The following is a 20599-nucleotide window of genomic DNA, read 5'->3' on the forward strand; positions in this document are numbered from 1 at the left end:
AAAATACAGTAACCTTGACTAACTCTTTAACCCTGTTATCTACAGGTAGTCCCCGGGTTATGAACGAGTTCCATTCCTACGCCTGCAACGTAATCCGAATTTCCGCGTGAATCGGAATTAACCCTTTATGTACCCCCAAATTTAAAAATAACTATCCAAAAACATGTATTTTATGTCATTTTACTGTCATCGCCAAGACGTTGGAGCTAAATCCTAGCTAGACAGCGAGCTTAGCTCCGAAATGACTATGTCAGACGGCCGTGTGGTTTTCTGACTTTATTCAGCTGCTCATGACATCAGCACTTGCAGAATTAAACTAAAATAAAATGAAATTATATCAGTATCATCTTCACTAGCAACTGTGTTTATAGCTAGCTGCTGATACAGCAATAACAATCCATACAAATGATAAGCATGTATTACTTAGTGTCACATCATCAAAAACAATCGCATAAACTCGCCCCAAGTATTCGACTACAATAGCGTACCGCACGTATGCTATTTTTAGACCATGATGTTGCCATCGTAATGCAGAAGTGGTTCGTTATAGACACGCCCACGCATACAATCCATGTTATTTTGCTTGTTTTCTCCAGTAATCTTTCAAAACGAACATGCCAATCAAACACTGCTGCTATGGAACTTGTAGTAACGACTTTAGACATTACGACTAATGAAGGATGTTTTCTTCAAATGCTTCCCAAAACCAAAAACTCCAACCAAAACCAAAAAATGTGAAGAATGGATCAACTTGTGTTGACGTCCAAAAGACCAGTTTAACGCCAGCAAGCTGAAGCCATTCACATTTCATATGCAGTAAACATTTTGTTGGGGCCATGGTCCTACAGAGGATGGATAGGTAAGCCATTTTGATAAATCTACTTATTTTTTAGCGTGGCGTTTTGCCGTGCTGCTTCTGTCTGACAATGAATGTTGTGAAAAAATACTAAAATGGTATTTGGCTGCCACTGTTACCTTTTCTGTTGTAAAAAAAAAAAAAAAAAAAAAAAAAAAAAAACTTTAGTAAGGCTATTTAAATTGCCCCAAAGAACAGTCAGAGACGTAAGACAACCAGAGGATATAATACATAAGAAAGACAGGGCATATGGTGGTAAAGGATAGATTGTTGAAACACAAGAATGTCATTGTCAGTGGTGTAAGGCAATGCACACAAGAAAAAGGTGTCGATAAAAAAGCTAACTCTGGATCAGGTTGGCTCTTTTTCCCCGTCTTTTTCAGCCCTCGACACTCAAGCCATCTCTTTAACTGAAAATTTATATGTTCTTCCGCATCTTTACGAGTGAATTTGGCACCAGGGACATCATTTTCGGACAGAGTTGGTAGGTTTAACTCAGTAAACATCTTGTTCGTACACTATTTCGACACATTTACAAATTAGGGACAAATGGGAGGTTTGGCCGCCTAGCAACAATTGCTAACGTCATGAATATAAATGAACAAAAGTGACGTGTTACTTGCGGTACGCCATTAAAAACGCACAATAAACAATATAACAGGTCTGTGGGTGCTTCACAAGCAACAAATGTACGTGCAGGCTTGCAGCTGTAAACTACAGTGGGGCAATTAAGTATTTAGTCAACCACCAATTGTGCAAGTTCTCCTACTTGAAAAGATTAGAGAGGCCTGTAATTGTCAACATGGGTAAACCTCAGCCATGAGAGACGGAATGTGAAAAAAAAAAACAGAAAATCACGTTGTTTGATTTTTAAATAATTTATTTGCAAATCATGGTGGAAAATAAGTATTTGATCAATACCAAAAGTCAATCTCAATACTTTGTTATTTACCCTTTGTTAGCAATAATGGAGGGCAAACTCTTCACTCTTCGCTTGGTGTAAAGAATTCAACTATGGGAGCAATTATTAGAAAATGAAAGACATACAACACCACTGATAATCTCCCTCAATCCGGGCCTCCAGTCAAGATCTCACCCCGTGGCGTCAAAATGATAACAAGAACGGTGAGCAAAAGTCCCAGAACTAGTGAATGACCTACAGAGAGCTGGGACCACAGTAACAAAGGCTACTATCAGTAACACAATGTGCCGCCAGGGACTCAAATCCTGCACGGCCAGACGTGTCCCCCTGCTGAGGCCAGTACATATCCAGGCCCGTCTGTGGTTCGCTAGAGAGCATTTGGCTGATCCAAATGAGGACTGGGAGAATGTGTTATGGTCAGATGAAACCAAAATAGAACTTTTTTGTAGAAACACAGGTTCTCTTGTTTGGAGGAGAAAGAATACTCAATTGAACCATACCCACTGTGAAGCATGGGGGTGGAAACATCATGCTTTGGGGCTGTTTTTCTGCAAAGGGACCAGGACAACTGATCTGTGTAAAGGAAAGAATGAATGGGGCCATGTATCGAGAGATGTTGAGTGAAAATCTCCTTCCATCGCCAAGGGCATTGAAGATGAGACGTGGCTGGGTCTTTCAGCATGACAAGGATCCCTAACACACAGCCAGGGCAACAAAGGAGTGGCTTCGTAAGAAGCATTTCAAGGTCCTGGAGTGGCCTGGCCAGTCTCCAGATATCAACCCCACAGAAAATCTGTGGAGGGAGTTGAAAGTCCATGTTGCCCAACAACAGCCCCCAAAAAATCACTGCTCCTGAGGAGATCTGCATGGAGGAATGGGCCAAAATACCAGCAACAGTGTGTGAAAAGCTTGTTAAGAGTTACAGAAAACGTTTGGCCTCCGTTATTGCCAACAAAGGGTACATAACAAAGTATTGAGATGAACTTTTGTTATTGACCAAGTACTTATTTTCCACCATGATTTGCAAATAAATTCTTTAAAAATCAAATAATGTGATTTTCTGGGGGGTTTTCCACATTCTGTCTCTCATGGTTGAGGTTTACCCATGTTGACAATTACAGGCCTCTCTAATATTTTCAAGTGGGAGAACTTACACAATTAGTGGTTGACTACATACTTATTTGCCCCACTGTATCTTCCCTCTCTCTCAAGCTATGGACATCCAAAATGGTGAAATGGTATGCCTATGGCGTTTGTAAAATGGACATTATGTTTATCTGGGGGAGTGCGGTTCTTCCCATTGCAAAGCCAAAAAATCAACTGGATTCCAAATGGATTAAACAGTCTGGACGTACGGCGTCACTCCCAGCCAAATGTCTCCAAAATAAACAAGCAGACATAGGTGTTTTCTTAAGGTAAGATTAAACTAATGCCAGAGGCTAACTAGCGAGCTGTCTTGCCTCAATGGCACGGTGAAGCAAAAACATTCATAAAGCTGGTTTTAAAAGTTGTAGCTAATGTTACCGATTATTATATCTTATTAGGATGTCATCGCTATAACGTCTAAGTATGGCTGTGACATTAGCAAAGGTTATTTAACTTGTCTACGCTCGCAGTCCGTTCTATGTAAGAGTGTAACTGTATTTTTATTCGTTGCGTACCATTACAGAAGGGAACAAATACATCACGCTTCGGTGCATTCAGTCAGACAGCAAATATGTTTAAGCAGTGGTGGAAAGTAGTGAAGTAAAAGTACTTCTTGACTGTACTTGAGTACATTTTTGTGTATCTACACTTGAGTACAAATATGAAGTACCGTATTGGCCCGAATATAAGACGGCCCTGATTATAAGACGACCCCCTCTTTTTCGAGACTCAAGTTTGAAAAAAGACTTTTTGAACACCAAATTAATTTTTGTACAGAAAATAATTACAGTACATCTGAAACAAATGATTATAACAATATATTTGAGAGAAAAAGCATGTTACTTTGCCTCATTCAAATCTTAATATCTGAACATTTAAATATGTAAACTAAAGTGCAATCACATTCGTAAATGAATGGCTTCTGGTTTTTGAAATATAAATAAACAAATCTATTGTGATAAAACAACAAAATTGCAATAATTGCATTAACCATTAAAATGAAGTCTAACTTTAACCCTTTAACACCGAACGTGTCGGCAGCGACGCGTTTACGCATATCATCTTTGAAGCTTCGTCACGCTGTAATTACATCACCCACCTGCTGCTGGTTGGTCTCGTTTGAAAGTGCAGAAGTTGATGTCCACACCAGTTTTTATTTGAAGTCAATCGGCCAAGAAAAACGGGAGATAATGTCATTTGAGTTTTATAGTTTTATTGCACTCATAAATATGCATTAAAACGCTGCATGGACCATGTATCCATCTCCATATTTCCATAATTTCTTGTCCTTTTTCAAAAGCGAAAGCAGCACAAAAGACTACTTATCTCAAGAGTCGTTGTGATGTCAGGAAGGACGAACCGAATGTGATCATTTTTAATAAATTTCCAAGCGAGGCGCCAACTATTGAAAGGGAGGCATGCGAAAAATGCACAACACCGGTTGGTTTGAGCGAGCGACTTTGAAACGTGCAGAATGAATCTAAAACTACATTTAGCACAAGCTAATGCATTATTTCATTAACTCAAGGAAGAAGATGAGTCGTATTTGTCGTTGTTTTCCTCTGATGAATCGGCGTCTCGGCGAGTAGAAGTGACAGTAGAGCGCAAACGGCGAAAGAGTAAGCTGTGTGACGTTGTGTGTGACGCAGCTCTGTGACCTGTTCAAGAAGAAGCTTTATTGAGTGCGCAAAAAAAAAAAAAAAAACTTTATTGGGCCGCATGCCTGAAAAATTTGAATTGAACTACTTGTCAATATTTTTTAAAATACTTTTTTTCAATGTTATATATTTTTTTTCTTCACTATAATCTTTTCAATTTTTATGTAGATGTGTGTGCGAGAAGCTTGATTGCATGTACTTTTGATAAGGTGATGGGTACAACACCTAACTTCACAAAGAGATATCTTCCTAACCCTTTTTGTGTTAGATGATATATATAAATTTTTTTCTCACTATTTTGCACACTATATAGACTGTTTTGACCATAGTATGTGTAAAGGCCAAAAACGCCTATGACCATACCTGCTGTTTGTGTTGAATTGTCAAACATAAAACTATTCAATCTTATTTTTTTCTATTGAATGTTTATCCTAACAAGTTGAATAAATATTATCAAGCTTCAAAACGGTTGGTCGAGCATGTTTGGTTGTCAATGGGACGTCAACATTACAAATTTTGAAAAAAGATTTTGGGATTTTTTTGTCTTTTTGGGTCCAAAATGTGGATTATAATTGGTCAGTGAAGAAAACAACAGTTTAGACATGAAGTTCAAGGTGTCCTGAAAAAAGGGACCCAATTTGACCATTGTAAACAATTTTTTCTTTGAAATATAAAGGCAACATCAAATGCATGCAAATTCGGCCAAAATAGGCTTAGGTGTTAAAGGGTTAACTGAAGTCTTGAAACAAATCTGAATAAGGAAAAACATTGCAATAAAATAATGCAAACTGGTTAAACTTGAGAGTAGCTGAGATCTATCATGACAGAACATCGCTTCAATGATATCTGGCGCCATCTATCGTTGTGAATGGGTATAACGTCTAGACAACCCCCACTTTTTCAGTCTTATTTCAATGCAAAAAACACCGTCTTATATTCGGGCCAATACCTTTACTTCATTACATTTTACAGTAGCAGAAACATTTTACTTCACTACTTTTCAAATTGTCGCATATGCTACACATTACTTTTGTTTGTTTTCATTTTTTCTCAATGTGAATTGATAGTTTTTTTTTTCATGCATCCGGCGCAATCGATAAGCCCCGTGCAACTATACCGTAATCGAGCACTTGAGGTAGCAACACGAGTACAAGCAAGATTAGGCAGGTGAACATGAGATTGAGGAGTGGGAACCTCTTGGTACCTCAAGATACGATGGGATTTGTGATACAAAGCTCACAATAACGATGATCTGACGATATGGCGATACAACAATTATCGATACATTGGTATATTCTATAAAGAACTAATAAACAGAAAAGCAAGCTTCTGCTGTGAATTGGAATGAGTTTATCACTAGTAGACATCCAATCCATTTGAACTGGGAGGGTGACAGCGAATGAACTTTGTTCATTCGCTGCCATCCCTCCCACTTCAAACGGATTGAACGTCTATGGCCGTCAGTGGCAGCCAATGCCAGGCAATGAGGTAATTTTGGGCCATTTAAGGTCATTTACCTCTTGATTTTCAGTAATTTCCTGTTGATTTGGGGGTATTTTATTGGTCACTTCCTGTTTATTTTGAGTTACAGAACAGGAAGTGACCTGGGAATCACCAAAATGAATAGGCAGTGACTCAAAATCAACAGGAAATGACCTGTAAATGCCCTAAAATGAACAGCAAGTGACCTGTAAATGCCTTGAAAATCGGACCGAATGACTGTGAAAGCTCTGGTTTTGAATGAACGAACATGCCCAGTCTAAATGGAATGGGCGTCGCGCACCGTCACTGGCAGCCTTAGAGTTCACTGAGGCACTATTATACCAAGATTTTGGTAGCAACTTGATGTTTTGTTTTATTTTATTTTTTAACATTGACACCTTTTTAAAACTATAACTCGATTCTTGACAGGAGCATATCGATAACCTTTTGGGATACAAAGTATCACGATATATCACCATTTCAATATTTTTTCACACCCCTAATATTGACCAACGTTAGCAAGGGGAGAACATGCAAACTGTTAGAGCCCCACAGCAGCCCTGTATACCTTTTTCCTTTTCTTCCCCTCAGTCATCAGCACTCATTCCACACACCTGTCCTGCACACCTGGTCATTACCACAGCCTCCCTACATAACCACACACAGCCCTCTGCTCCATTGCGAGTTTGTTAGCCCTCACTGCAACTTACGAGCGTTTCTAGTTACCTTGTCTTGCCGGATTTTTGATACACCTTTTGACCTTGTGGATTTTTGCCTCTAGCCTGCTCCTCGTCTGTGCCTCTGCCTTTTCTCTGTGACCTGAACCGGAACCCTGCTACAAGACCGGATCTAGACGCATCCTGCCTGGGCCTTTGCCTTGCTCGTCCCCCTCTGCTCGAACAGCCCTCCATGCCTCTCCAAGAGCCAAGACTTCTTCCTCTCAAAACCATTGTTAATAAATCTGCTCTGAGCACTGCATTATTGGGTCCGTTTGTTCTCTGAGCCCTGTCACAAAGTTGAAAAAGGCTTCAACTCAGAAGCTCTGTACAATGAAGCAGATCAGTAAGCTCTGCTGATTTATCACCCTTCTATGCTTAAAAAAAAAACCACACAATCCTCGAATTGATGGCTAAAATCATGATGTATTCACGACATTCATTTAATTTCATGAATATTGATGAATCGTAAATCACCAAACCAGGAAAATAGTTTTGAACCCATTAAATACCGTTGCTGCTGTCAAACCAGATAAGAGCATAAGGAAAATGTGTTTTACCTGAACTAGAAGACTATTTTTCATTTTTCCACAGTTTATCTCCATCATTCTGTCTTCTGTGTTGCTATGACAGGCTGCTTTAGATGTCTCTGTAAGATTAGATGCAAATGGTATTCCTTTGTAATTTAGATATTGCCAGCAATATAAAATATAGACAGCATCTCATAAAGCAGTTTGTGGACTTGTGTAGTCTCGTTATTTTGCTTACCCATTTTGAGTTCTGTCTCTTGATGATTCTTCCACAGACCTGATGATGTCCAACATGTATAATCTGTTTCTTGGAAGAGAAAATGCTGTCATTATAATGCAATTTACCGTACCATTGTAAATGTAACAATTGAATTTAGGAGAATCACGCATAGAAAACAAGTTTTTACACAAACCTGATGTTTCATTTTCCAGTGCTGAAGATGGAATACAAGACCTACAAAAGAATGAAGAAAAGAAACTGCTGATCATCATTATTAATTTAATGTGATACTTTGTTCCATGTTGTATTTAATAGTCTTATTATCATTTATGTTTTTTTGTGTCATCTTAGTACAAAACATGCACCTTCCTCAGTCTGATAGAATAAAATGACTGTTGTTGCAGTAAATTCTTTGTTTTTGATTTAAGAAAAAAAAAAAAAAAATCTAAATTTAGGTTTTCCTATGTGTCCATGTGCAAGCAGAGTATATTGATTACCTACTTTATATTCAAAATTCATCACCTTTGATCTCAGAACTGTGAAGTGTCATGCTAACCAGTCAAACTGTTATGAATTATTTAGAGGGACGGAGAGCACCTAATATGAATGACCTTCGTGTGAAAGACAGTTGCTGAAAGTATTTAATTAAATATGCAAACCAAAAATTCGGTTAGACCTCCGATAATGGAGAAAATAATGTTTAATCACAAAAAAATCATAGCACTTATGAGCGCAGCCATTTTGTGAATACAGGCAGGTGGTAATAAGTGTTAATGACATTACGAGGAAGGCGGGCAAACTGGGATACTTGCATTTACTAGTAGTCCTTCTAAAAAAAATTAGCATATTGTGATAAAGTTCATTATTTTCTGTAATGTACTTTTATATATTTTAGATTCATTACACACAACTGAAGTAGTTCAATCCTTTTATTGTTTTAATATTGATGATTTTGCCAAAAAAGTCAAGAAAAACCAATATCCCTATCTCAAAAAATTAGCATATCATGAAAAGGTCCTCTAAAGAAGCTAGTAACCTAATCATCTGAATCAACAAATTAACTCAAAACCCTTGCGAAAGATTCCTGAGGCTTTTAAAAACTCCCAGCCTGGTTCACTACTCAAAACCGCAATCATGGGCAAGACTGCCGACCTGATTGCTGTTCAGAAAGCCATCATTGACACCCCTCAAGCAAGAGGCTAAGATACAGAAAGAAATTTCTGAGCGAATAGGCTGTTCCCAGAGTGCTGTATCAAGGCACCTCAGTGGGAAGTCTGTGTGAAGGAAAAAGTGAGGCAGGAAATGCTGCACAACCAGCAGAGGTGACCACACCCTGAGAAAGATTGTGGAGAATGGTCGATTCCAGACCTTGGGGGACCTGCAGAAACAGTAGACTGAGTCTGGAGTAGAAACATCCAGAGCCACCGTGCACAGGCGTGTGCTGAAAATGGGCTAGAGGTGCCGCATTCCCCAGGTCAAACCACTTTTGAACCTCAAACAGCGGCAGAAACGTCTGACCTGGGCTACAGAGAAGCAGCACTGGGCTCAGTCGTCCAAAGTATTTTTTTCAGATGAAAGCAAATTTTGCATGTCATTCGGAAATCAAGGTGCCAGTGTTTGGGGGAAGACTGGGGAGAAGGAAATGCCAAAATGCCTGAAGTCCAGTGTCAAGTACCCACAGTCAGTGATGATCTGGGGTGCCATGTCAGCTGCTGGTGTTGGTCTACTGTGTTTTATCAAGGGCAGGGTCAGTGCAGCTAGCTATCAGATTTTGGAGCACTTCATGCTTCCATCTGCTGAAAAGCTTTATGGAGATGAAGATTTCCTTTTTCAGCAAAACCTGGCACCTGCTCACAGTGCCAAAACCACTGGTAAATGGTTTACAGACCATGGCATTACTGTGCTCAATTGGCCTGCGAACTCTCCTGACCTGAACCCCATAGAGAATCTGTGGGATATTGTGAAGAGGAAGTTGAGAGACACCAGACCCAATATCGAAGCACCGTGGGCCATCATAACACCTCAGCAGTGCCACAGGCGGATTGCCTCCATGCCACACCGCATTGAAGCAGTCATTTCTCCAAAAGGATTCCCGACCAAGTACTGAGTGCATAGCTGATATAATTAATTGAAGGTTGACTTTTTTTGTATTCAAAAACTTTTTGTATTGGTCGGATGAAATATGCAAATTTTTTGAGATAGGGATTTTTGTTTTTTCTTGACTTTTTTGCCAAAATCATTAACATTAAAGCAATAAAAGGCTTGAACTACTTCATTTGAGTGTAATGAATCTAAAATATATGAAAGTCTAATGTTCATCAGTGCATTACAGAAAATAATGAACTTTATCACAATAAGCTATTTTTTTTTGAGAAGGACTAGTAATTGGCTAGAATAGTACCAGCATTGATAAAAGGTCTCCAGTCATGTTTGCTGCCAACTTCCTGGAAATTCTGGCTTTTATTTATTTTTGTCTTATACTACACATAAGAAAAATGATTTTCAGGTTATTTTTTTGCAGTTCATGAAACAAGATTCTTTCTGCTGGGATGCACAAGATAAAAGTGTTATATGCAGTCGCGCACTGCATCCACAAACTCAGCGCAAAAGAAAAATAATGCAGCGCACAAAATAAAATTCAACACAAACGTAATGTAGTGTTACTAGGACTACTGTCGGCGCCGCAGCACGACACTCCTATTGATGTGTTCGATGCGGCAACGCGATGCTCCCATTGGTGCGTTCCATACGCCAACGCGACGCTCTCATTAGTGCTTTTGATACGGTAAAGCGACGCACGCATTGGTGAGTTACTACACCACGATTTTATACAGTTGTGAGGTGTATGACCCGGGTGGGTGAAGAGAAAAATACCGAGTGAAAAGTGAGCTAGACTCGTGTGCTGATTTACGGAGGTAACATTCCGCTGCCAATTTTTGCTAGTGCTACAGTATTCGTTAATATCTAATTTTAGAACTGATATAATCTAGTTAATTAGACCCAAAAAATGTTTTCTGTACCATTTTGTAACGAAACTCAATGAGCAACAGGTGTTTAGCCAATAATGTGACACAGTTCACTTCAATTACGCTACGCAGCTCATAGGTGCCTTGCAGGTTAGCTAGCCAACAACAGTGTAGCATAGTTAAGAGACGCAAATGCTAACCCCATGGCTAAATGAACGGGCAGCAAAACTACACTCATCAAGCCAAAATAAAGAAGAAATACGGATCTTTTAAGATGGAATGATTGTCAGAGTACAGTTTGTGCAAATAGAAGAACAAGCGGTGAAACTGAGTGGGATTTTTTCTTTTTTTAACCTGTCCTGTATAGCTGCTTAGACAAGGAGAATAGGAATCTTTAGTGTCCTTATTGTCTGAACAGTTTTAATGTGGGAGTTTGATATGCTCCCATTGTGGTTGTTCATTATGTTTTATTTACTAACTCATACTGCCACAATTGGACCTTTTCCAGGCCAAAGCAGGACTCTTCCAATGGTTATAGCAGGACTCTCACATATAACATAGTACACATCTCATGAACAATGAGACTTTTTTTGTTTGTTTGTTTTTTCATTTTAAGTGAGCCAAATCAATTATATTAAAAGTTAATTCATGCAAATTACTGCTGTATTTTCATTCTTTTAATAAGTCATGTAACTTGCTATGATCCATAGTTTTGAACAGGCGTGACGCTGATGTGTGGCCACAGCGTACACATCTGATGTCTCTCACAGTGGTCTTTAGTTTGCTCAGGGAACTTGTGTGTCTGCTCAAACACATGAAAAATTAGAGGGAACATTGCCGCTAAGTGTTGCCCCATTTATTGAACTGATATAACTGAAAGAAGAATGAATTACAAAGCATAAATGCATGCTTTAGCACCTATTTTAATGTAGGCAACTGTTTAGATGCTAACGCAGCCAAAATATTGGCAAATGAAGGTTAACCGTAATAAACGTTCTGTACGACAAAATGCATTATGTTTCTTGAGATGCTTACAATCAGAAAAAGAAACATTCGTAATCATTTACTTCGTAATTACTCAGTAAGAAGATGCACCTACCTTCTATTGTGTCTTTTTAATCTTACATTATCTGGTGGTTGTACCTTGGGAAAATATAAACAAATATCAACTTTGAAAACAGAAAGAAACAAATCATTATTATTATTATTATTATTATTTTTAATGAAAATATTACAATAATCAAGATGACTGTGGGTGGATATAAAATAATATGCTTAAGTTAGAATGCCTTCATTGAGCAGTCGCAGTGTATCATTTACCTCTGAATAGGATCATAAAATAAAAATTAAGAAAAAACCTTACATTACTAATGTTTGGATCTGAGCCAGTCCATGGAGGTCTACGCCTTAAAAGAGGACTGCAGTGGTATTTGGGTAACACTTCCTTCAGCCCTGAGTTGAGGGGTGGTTCATATATACTCTCTGAGGAGCCATCCTGCATCCAAACACAAAAAGGATAAAATGATTCTAAGACATGAAGATGATCAACTCCAATAAGGTCACTCATGACAGCACAGATCTCAGGTTAGGACGACTAATAGCACCTAAAAATGTATTTGTTTATTCATTTTCTCGCAAAAATATTGAAACCTTTTTATTTTAATCTTTCAAAAAAAAAAAAAAAAAAAGCCCATCGCCAAAATTATTCAAACCATTAAGGAAAATGCCTGTAGATGGTAGTTTTTAATGTTGGTTTTTAATATATTTGTTTATTCATTTTCTCGCAAAAATATGTAGTACCTTTTTTAATCTTTCAAAAAAAAAAGCCCATCACCAAAATCATTCAAACAATTAAGGAAAATGCCAGTAGATAATAGTTTTTAATGTAGGTCTGTTTACACAACACATTCAATTAACCTATTGAACTACAGTGGATTTAAAAACTAGAAAACATGCCCGTTCACATAGAAGGAGTTTGTGTTCACTATGGAACTGAAAAAAAAATACATTTGATATAAAAATATTGATGACAATGTTTTAAAAATATTGAAATTACAATCAATGTTATTTTTCTCATCTAGTGTTGAAGAGGTGGTGCTGGAATACCATAAAATTAGCAAAGAAATGTTAAAAAAAAAAAAAAAAAAAGTTTTGTCCAGGTGTTTTTGCATAATTGTTGTATCTTTTCTAAAAATGATTTTTCAGTCAAAATGACTGATATAAATTTAGCTTTTTACTAGGGTTGTTCCAATCATGTTTTTTTTGCTTCCGATCCGATCCCGATCGTTTTAGTTTGAGTATCTGCCGATCCCGATATTTCCCGATCCGATTGCTTTTTTTTTTTGCTCCCGATTCAATTCCAATCATTCCCGATAATTTTTCCCAATCATATACATTTTGGCAATGCATTAAGAAAATAATGAATAAAACTCGGACGAATATATACATTCAACATACAGTACATAAGTACAGTATTTGTTTATTATGACAATAAATCCTCAAGATGGCATTTACATTATTAACATTCTTTCTGTGAGAGGGATCCACGGATAGAAAGACTCATGACTTTGTATATTGTGACCAAATATTGCCATCTAGTGTATTTGTTGAGCAGCCATTCAACCCAAATGCATGATGGGAAGTGGAACCATGACTGTGCGTAGTGCTACCAATTGATATATCTTCTCTGCGTTGGGATGTAACATAAGGTGTTAAGAAAAAGATCAATTGCTACCTTGTTTCCCCACATTGCTTCCCATGATATTTCTAATCATAGGGAGAGAGATTGTAAGGCTTTAGCCTATTGAAAAAAGGCTCCAAAGGCTGCCAGAATTCACTCTGCTCATTTATGCGGCCTTTTATCTCTGTATATAGGTAAAACGGCGCCATTACAGATTGAGCACGACAATGTGTGAGTGGGTCATTTTTTAAAAAATTAATTACCGCCATTATCGGGATAAATATGATAACCCTACCTTAAGCTTAAACCAAAGACTCTGGATGTGTGTAACATATTATGTCTGTAACGTTAAATACAATTAGAAAACGATTTCATTAAATATATATATATATACAGTATACTGTATATATATCAAAATAAGACATGGCCGATATTTTTTTTGCCGATTCCGATACTTTGAAAATGACGTGATCGTCCCGATCGATCGGGACATCTCAACTTTTTACCAATCACACGCGCTAAGTGTTTTGGGACTGAGAAAAGCGTGTACAATTGCGGGTGCATATTCAAGGCGAGTGCAGCCACCTGTTCAGATGTGCGAGTGAATGTTGATCTTGTTCGTCCATTAAAGGGGAACTGAAGACCTTTCCGGATTATGGTGTAATTTTATGAATATAAACTTGGGACAAGTTCGTCAAAACAACCATGACATTATCAACACGTAATTGTAAGGATAATTTGCGTTTTTTTAGTTTTTTTGCACTCCGTTAATGGTCCCTTCGCAAACCTGGAAGTGTGACGTAGGCAACAGAAGACTACTCACAGCTAACATAGCAGCAACAACGATGTCAGTGATATTTCCACCAAAGGTAACCATTCAGGATCGCTCCTTCGTGACGCTACCGATGGCAAAGGCTCCCAGGAAAGATGAACTACAATTAATCCCTACATGTTTGAACCTGAGGCGTCAGATGACGGCGATTTACTTGACACAGCAGATGGCGTCATGACGCCAATTGACAGCTCGACACTTCACGAACGGGAGAGTGGTAAATCCAGCATCGTGATTTTTTTTATTAGAATGCGATTACATGGTTGTATATTTTTCCATGCTCTACACATAGCTAAAACTGGATATTAGGTAATGGGACAGCTCCTACCGATCTAAATATGATAAAGCTAGCCCAAATGTGGCTAAATGAATGCTCTACACATAGCTAAAACTGGATATTAGGTAATGGGACAGCTCCTACCGATCTAAATATGATAAAGCTAGCCCAAATGTGGCTAAATGAATGCTCTACACATAGCTAAAACTGGATTTTAGGTAATGGGACAGCTCCTACCGATCTAAATATGATAAAGCTAGCCCAAATGTGGCTAAATGAATGATATGGTATTGATATTTCAAAATAAATGACAAAACCATTTTATTTTCCAGGTGTTGCTGTAAACCGTCAAGTAATTACCCTTCCAAGAGTATGCCTGTGTCATCAGGAGATCCCAGACGTGAGAGCCAAACTTGCGGAGGCTGAAGCACTGACAGGGGCATGAATTTCATTAAAAAAATAAAACCATAAATTGTTAACAACATTGACACATTTTGTTGACTGTTTAATGTATTCTATTGGTATATAATATATTGTAATTATATTACATTCTGAAAAAATATTCAATAGGGCGCAATAATAAATGATACCAGGTTTATGTTGAATCAGCATTAGCTTTCGTTGTCAGATTGTGACACGTTATACCAAGCACACAACGGCACACATCAAAGAGCATAATTTTAGTAAGCAACACAAAGTTAGGATAGCAACGGACTAGCGCAACATTGAAAAATGATAATGGCAGTGGGAAATATGTATTTACTCTTTTCTGTAGCATGAAGTGTTCTCTATACAAAGATAATGCATTATCATTAAAATATGAAGGTAACTTGATTTTTCTTTTAAAAAATGTGTACTGTATATATGACTAGGTTATGATTTCATGTCATCAAAATTTGCTACATTTATTTCTCCTAAATCATCGTCATCTGATGTCGCAGACGGAAGAAATTCAGCATCTGGCAGGCCTCATAGGATCTCTTCAGTCGTCATCGCTGGACACCGCATCACTTCGGTCATCATATGACCACTCTCACTTGATTTTGGGAAACTGGGTGGCAACTGACTTGCAACGCTTTTTTCATCGTGTTGAGGGTTTCCGCCACTTAATTTTTTATGTTTGGCTTCCTGGAGGAAAAAAAAAATCACAGCAGCATGAAAATATTGGATGAATCCCAATTTTAATTTAATAATAATTTCTTGGTGATCAAATAATAATGCCCCAGTCATAGCAGCATCTATTTGATGCTATTGTTCCCTCTTCAAATAGGCAGACCTTGATGTTGAAATATAAAAAACAACGAGCCAAGGACCTAGTTGGTGCTGGGGACATTTGAATTTACATAACACCTATTGATATAGTAATAAAATCACATGAGTAGACGACATGTCAGCCAACCTATCTACTTATGACAGGCCAACAGCAAAAAAAATAAAAAATAAAAAAATGTCGCACTTCAACAAACTGGCAGTAGGAGTCCCCCTCGTTTATAAAAAAAAAAAAAAAAAGCCATTAATGTTCTACTTACGTCTTTGGAAAACCAAGGTTGCATTGTTGTAGGTTTTCAAAGCTGTCGTGGCTGAAATGATGAAAACAATGAGCCGATTGGGGACCTGTATGCATGCTAACAAAAACGGTCCAAACCTTTGCAGGAGAAGTTTTTTTTTGGACCACTCCTAGAGTCTCGAGTCTTCCTGTGAGTAATTCATATCGCTACACATCGAGATGGCATGACGAATCCCGCGAGTAAAACCCAGAAAATGTTTGCAATATATGGCGAGGATAGCGTGGTGCTATATTTCCGTGTTCAGAGTGGTGGCGAGGCTTCCTGGAAGTTACGTCACGAGGTAGGGGTCGGCAGGACGGCGCGTCCCTCGTTGCTATGGTGTTGCTATGGCCATAACTCAAAAACTACGCGGTCAATTATTATTATTATTTTTTTTTATGTGACTTTTTGAGAGAGCGAATGACGCATTTAATACAATTCAACTGAGTAAAACACTTAAGAGCGAAATCTGAAAAGCTCTTCAGTTCCCCTTTAATGAACGGGAGTATTTTTTCCTTCATTCTGGAGGGTTCCAGCGATAGGTTGCAGCCGCTTCATGTGTGGCCGTTGCGGCAACGGCGGATAGTCCTCACTCCTGCTCATCCTCGCAAAGTCGGTGACCATTTTTTAATCATATTTGTGTTGCACATTTATGCCGTGAGGTGACTTGTTCGTTTAGCATCTTTGGGATGTGTTGTAAGTCCGACTGAGTGAGAAGTGCTTTGTTGTCGCCATGTTTTGTGGCCAAATTGACCGCGTGTGTGTAAGCCGTACTTCTGGGTTGTCGGCGCCTGCTCCAACCTTCGTGTTCATTGAACCGTGAAATTCATTTGTGTGTTGTGATTATTGTGCAGTCGGTTTGCATTGTTTTAAATTGGCACTGATATGCTGTTAATTCTAACCCCAAATTCAGAATTTTTGACATTAGACTTCGAGTTAGCGGGGTTTATTTAGTCGGTGGAGTTGATTTCAACAATTTCCATGCAGTTTGTCAGTTATTTGTTAGCGTCAGGGCTCCAGAGTGGCTAAGCTAGCTCGAGTCAATGGTGGTTGAAAATAACTCCATCAAGTAATTAAACCTTAGCCTTATGTGAAAAATTCTGATCTTCCCCTTTTAATTCAATTATCAGATAGTCACTTACATGCGATGACATTTTTCTGTTGTCAGTCTTATGTTGAGGTAGCAAAGAGAGAAAAATTGGTAAATAGTAACGGATTTTCTTTTAAAGTAACTTACTTACTTTGATAATAAATTAATCAGTAAAGTAACTAGATTACTTTTTGAGGCGTGATCAGTAAATCAATTACTTTTTCAAGTATTCCGTGACAACACTGATTATGACAAACTCTTGCCTGCATGATTATATTCTGAAATGGTAGACAATTTTCATGTTGTTGGTTATGTTTACCCGGATATACCCATTTTTATTTCAATTACTATTCTGCCTAAACTGCTTCGGACATTTACTCTATCTCAAAAACTATCACCAAATGACACTTTTGACCTCATTTTTCTTTTTTACTGACCCAAATTTAGTAACGTTACACTACTTTAGTCCAGGAAGCAATTTTAGAGCAGTGTTATCAATTATAGGACCTCCAATTTTAAGTATAATAACTTTATTATTCTCCTCTGGCACTGTACCAACAGCTTTTTAAATGGCTGTTATGGGTTTGATGTTTTGTGTTTAAAATGCATACAATGACTGCTTGCAAAATCAAATGAATTCAAATACAAGATCTGTTTCAAGCATTGATGATTGTAATGAATTTAATTGTTGTTTTTGTCATTTGAAATGCTGTAAAACTAAATTGCATCATTACGACTGTCATTCATCCAAATGAAATGAGCAAAACTGAGCATTAGTGGTCTGTTTGTAAAGAGAGAATATATGATACACAATCTTGTATTGTATCCCATTGGATTATGCAAGTGGTCATAATGTTGTGTCTAGTCTTTGTATTTGGATTAATCCATGAACAACAACAAATATTGCAATGAAACAAAGAAAATGTTGCGTCTTCTCTGTATAACAAAAAACAGCAAAAGATTGTTCTTACCAGAGTGAAGCAAAACAGGTTCATGTTTGAACCCAGTAAAACCAAGATGGACCCCCAAAAAATACACTGTGGTTTCTGAGCACTTTCACACACAGACACACTACCTCACACACCCTAGTGATGTAAAAGGTTTGCACATGCCCCATGCTGCCTACAGCCCAATAGCCTAATCCCAGTTTAAAATCCTTCCCTAATCCAATAGATGGAGTGGGCCGTCACTGTCCAACACAGGCCGGGCCACCCACAGTAACAAGACAATAAACAACCATACAGATGGGCTATTGTTTGGTGTGTCTGAAATGATTACAGTGATGGCCTTGTAGCAGTCAGGCAATCTCAGAGTAAGGTTAAAGGTTTTAGGTGACAATGTTTACTATGTATGTTTTCTGGAGAGCGACATATTTGGGAATGTTTAATTTTATTCATTATACATACCTAATAATGACAAATGTAACGGACTGTGCGTTGTATTTTTTTTTTTTTTTTTTTTTCAGAACTGAATTAACGAACTAGACAATAATTTTTCTAGACAAATTGCTTGGGAATGCTTTCATGGTGGGAAATAAAATTCTTATTGAGTCATTTCTTTCTGGAGTGTTTTACAAACTGCTATTTTCAGATCCCTCCACAGGCGTTCTATGGGATTCAGGTCTGGACTCATTGCTGGCCACTTTAGAAGTCTCAAGTGCTTTCTCTCAAACCATTTTCTAGTTCTTTTTGAAGTGTGTTTTGGGTCATTGTCCTGCTGGAAGACCCATGACCTCTGAGGGAGACCCAGCTTTCTCATACTCGGCCCTACATTTTGCTCCAAAATGTGTTAGTAGTCTTCAGACTTTAAAATGCCATGCAATGCAATGCACACGGTCAAGCAGTCCAGTGCCAGAGGTAGCAAAGCAACCCCAAAACATCAGGGAACCTCCGCCATGTTTGACTGTGGGGACCGTGTTCTTTTCTTTGAAGGCCTTGTTTTTTTTTTTTCTTTAAACTCTATGTTGATGCCTTTTCCCAAAAAGCTCTACTTTTGTCTCATCTGACCAAAGAACATTCTTCTAAAAGATATTTGGCTTTTTCAGGTAAGTTTTGGCAAACTCCAGCCTGGCTTTTTTTGTGTCTCTGGGCCAAAAGTGGGGTCTTCCTGGGTATCCTACCATAGAGTCTCTTTTCATTCAGACATCGACGGATAGTACGGGTTGACGTTGTTGTACCCTAGGACTGCAGGACATCTTGAACTTATTTGGATGTTAGTCGACGTTCTTAATCCACCATCCGCACAATCTTTCGTTGAAATCTCTCGTCAATTTTTCTTTTTCGTCCACATCTAAGGAGGTTTAGCCACAGTGCCACGGGCTTTACACCTATTGATGACCAGTGTTGGGCACGTTACTTTAAAAAAGTAATTAGTTATAGTTACTCACTACTTCGTCCAAAAAGTAACTGAGTTAGTAACTGAATTACTCTATGGCAAAAGTAACTAGTTACCAGGAAAGTAACTATTTCCGTTACTTTAAAAAGAAGTTGTTGTATCTCAAAGAATTTGAAATTTTCTGAACAGTATTCGAGTCAGTTGAATAGAGAAGAACAGAATTGTGTTATAGAACCTTGTAATATTTATTGCACCTCACCAGCAACAGATTTATCCGACACTTGAAGTGCAACAAAAATAAACAGATTTCGACAGATGTCGACAAAAGCTTTGCCCCGGGACCTAAATTACATTTTACATGCATGTTCTTTCCTTCAATTTCGACCAACTTGAAATAGTGTTTATATATCCACCTCGCAAAGGACAAATTTTCCTCTAAATGCTCTGCCATCATATCCCTCTGCATCTGTTTTGCGCGCGGTGTTTGCCACACGCGCTTTTCCGGTTTGTGTGTGAAAACACCTGCTCTGAAGTTTGTTAAAAAAAAAAAAAAAATTGTTAACAACAAATACACGTGCGCTATTAGGCTCGAGCGTTTATGTCAAAGAATGGGGGATCACGTGAAATTTGACAACAACGCAGCCATATTGGAAGCAGGTCTGGCTCGCGGGACATTTAACTTTAACTTGCCAGTTTGATAAAGAGACAAACTCGTTACTAAGACGAAGAACAGATATGTGATCAAACTTAAGGATGTGAACAATGTTGACCCTTACGAGCAAGCCGAAGACAAATGGAGTAAAGATGTCGACGGGCTTCCACAATTACGCGAAATGGACATTCTGCTGTATTTTTTGTTTGGTGTATGTTACTAAACTCATCAGCGATTCCAAAATTACAAATCGCTACAAAGCTACGAACAGTTTTGCTGCGGATGGGTGCAGGACCTGCACATTATGACCGGAACAAACGGCAACTCCATCGTTCTTGCGAAGGTAGGCTATGTGTGTTTACTATTTTCATTACCATGAACCTGAACGCACCCCATGTCTTGGACGACAAATAAACAGAGCAGAGTAGACTCGCAACGGCTGGTAGTTTCTTCAATTTATTCAAAGTAAGTAACGCACCGCTTTTGACCGTCAGTAACGGTAACGGCGTTGTAACAGCGGAAAAAATAATTAGTTAGATTACCCCGTTACTGAAAAAAATAACGCCGTTATGTAACGGTGTTATTTATAACGGCGTTATTCCCAACACTGTTGATGACACTGCGCACGGTGACGCAGGAACATTCAGGTCTTTATAAATGGGCTTGTAGCCTTGAGATTGCCCATGCTTCC

General features: G+C 38.3%; 1 protein-coding gene and 1 long non-coding RNA gene across 3 annotated transcripts in view; both read right to left on the reverse strand.

Annotated features, from left to right (window-relative positions):
• The window catches only part of samsn1b (SAM domain, SH3 domain and nuclear localisation signals 1b), a 36498-nt gene extending 18458 nt beyond the window's left edge, over positions 1–18040 (reverse strand). The window contains exons 1-6 of one of the 2 annotated variants that reach the window (XM_057821696.1): positions 17894–18040; positions 11860–11991; positions 11596–11639; positions 7724–7764; positions 7549–7611; positions 7341–7429 (exon numbers count right to left, since the gene is read on the reverse strand). In XM_057821696.1, coding sequence (XP_057677679.1) covers positions 7341–7429; positions 7549–7611; positions 7724–7764; positions 11596–11639; positions 11860–11991; positions 17894–17917 — 393 coding nt within the window. In that variant the 5' untranslated portion in view covers positions 17918–18040. Of the gene's footprint in view, positions 1–7340; positions 7430–7548; positions 7618–7723; positions 7765–11595; positions 11640–11859; positions 11992–17893 lie in introns of both variants that reach the window. The other variant, XM_057821695.1, reaches the window with a different exon arrangement.
• On the reverse strand, positions 15303–16274 carry LOC130906943 (uncharacterized). The gene is made up of 3 exons (XR_009061378.1): positions 15931–16274; positions 15815–15865; positions 15303–15413 (listed from the first exon to the last, which is right to left on the reverse strand). It is a non-coding gene; the product is annotated as an uncharacterized LOC130906943 (long non-coding RNA).
• Positions 18041–20599: the final 2559 nt, after the last annotated feature.

Source organism: Corythoichthys intestinalis, chromosome 18 (genome assembly GCF_030265065.1).
Source record: "Corythoichthys intestinalis isolate RoL2023-P3 chromosome 18, ASM3026506v1, whole genome shotgun sequence".
NCBI lineage: Eukaryota > Metazoa > Chordata > Actinopteri > Syngnathiformes > Syngnathidae > Corythoichthys > Corythoichthys intestinalis.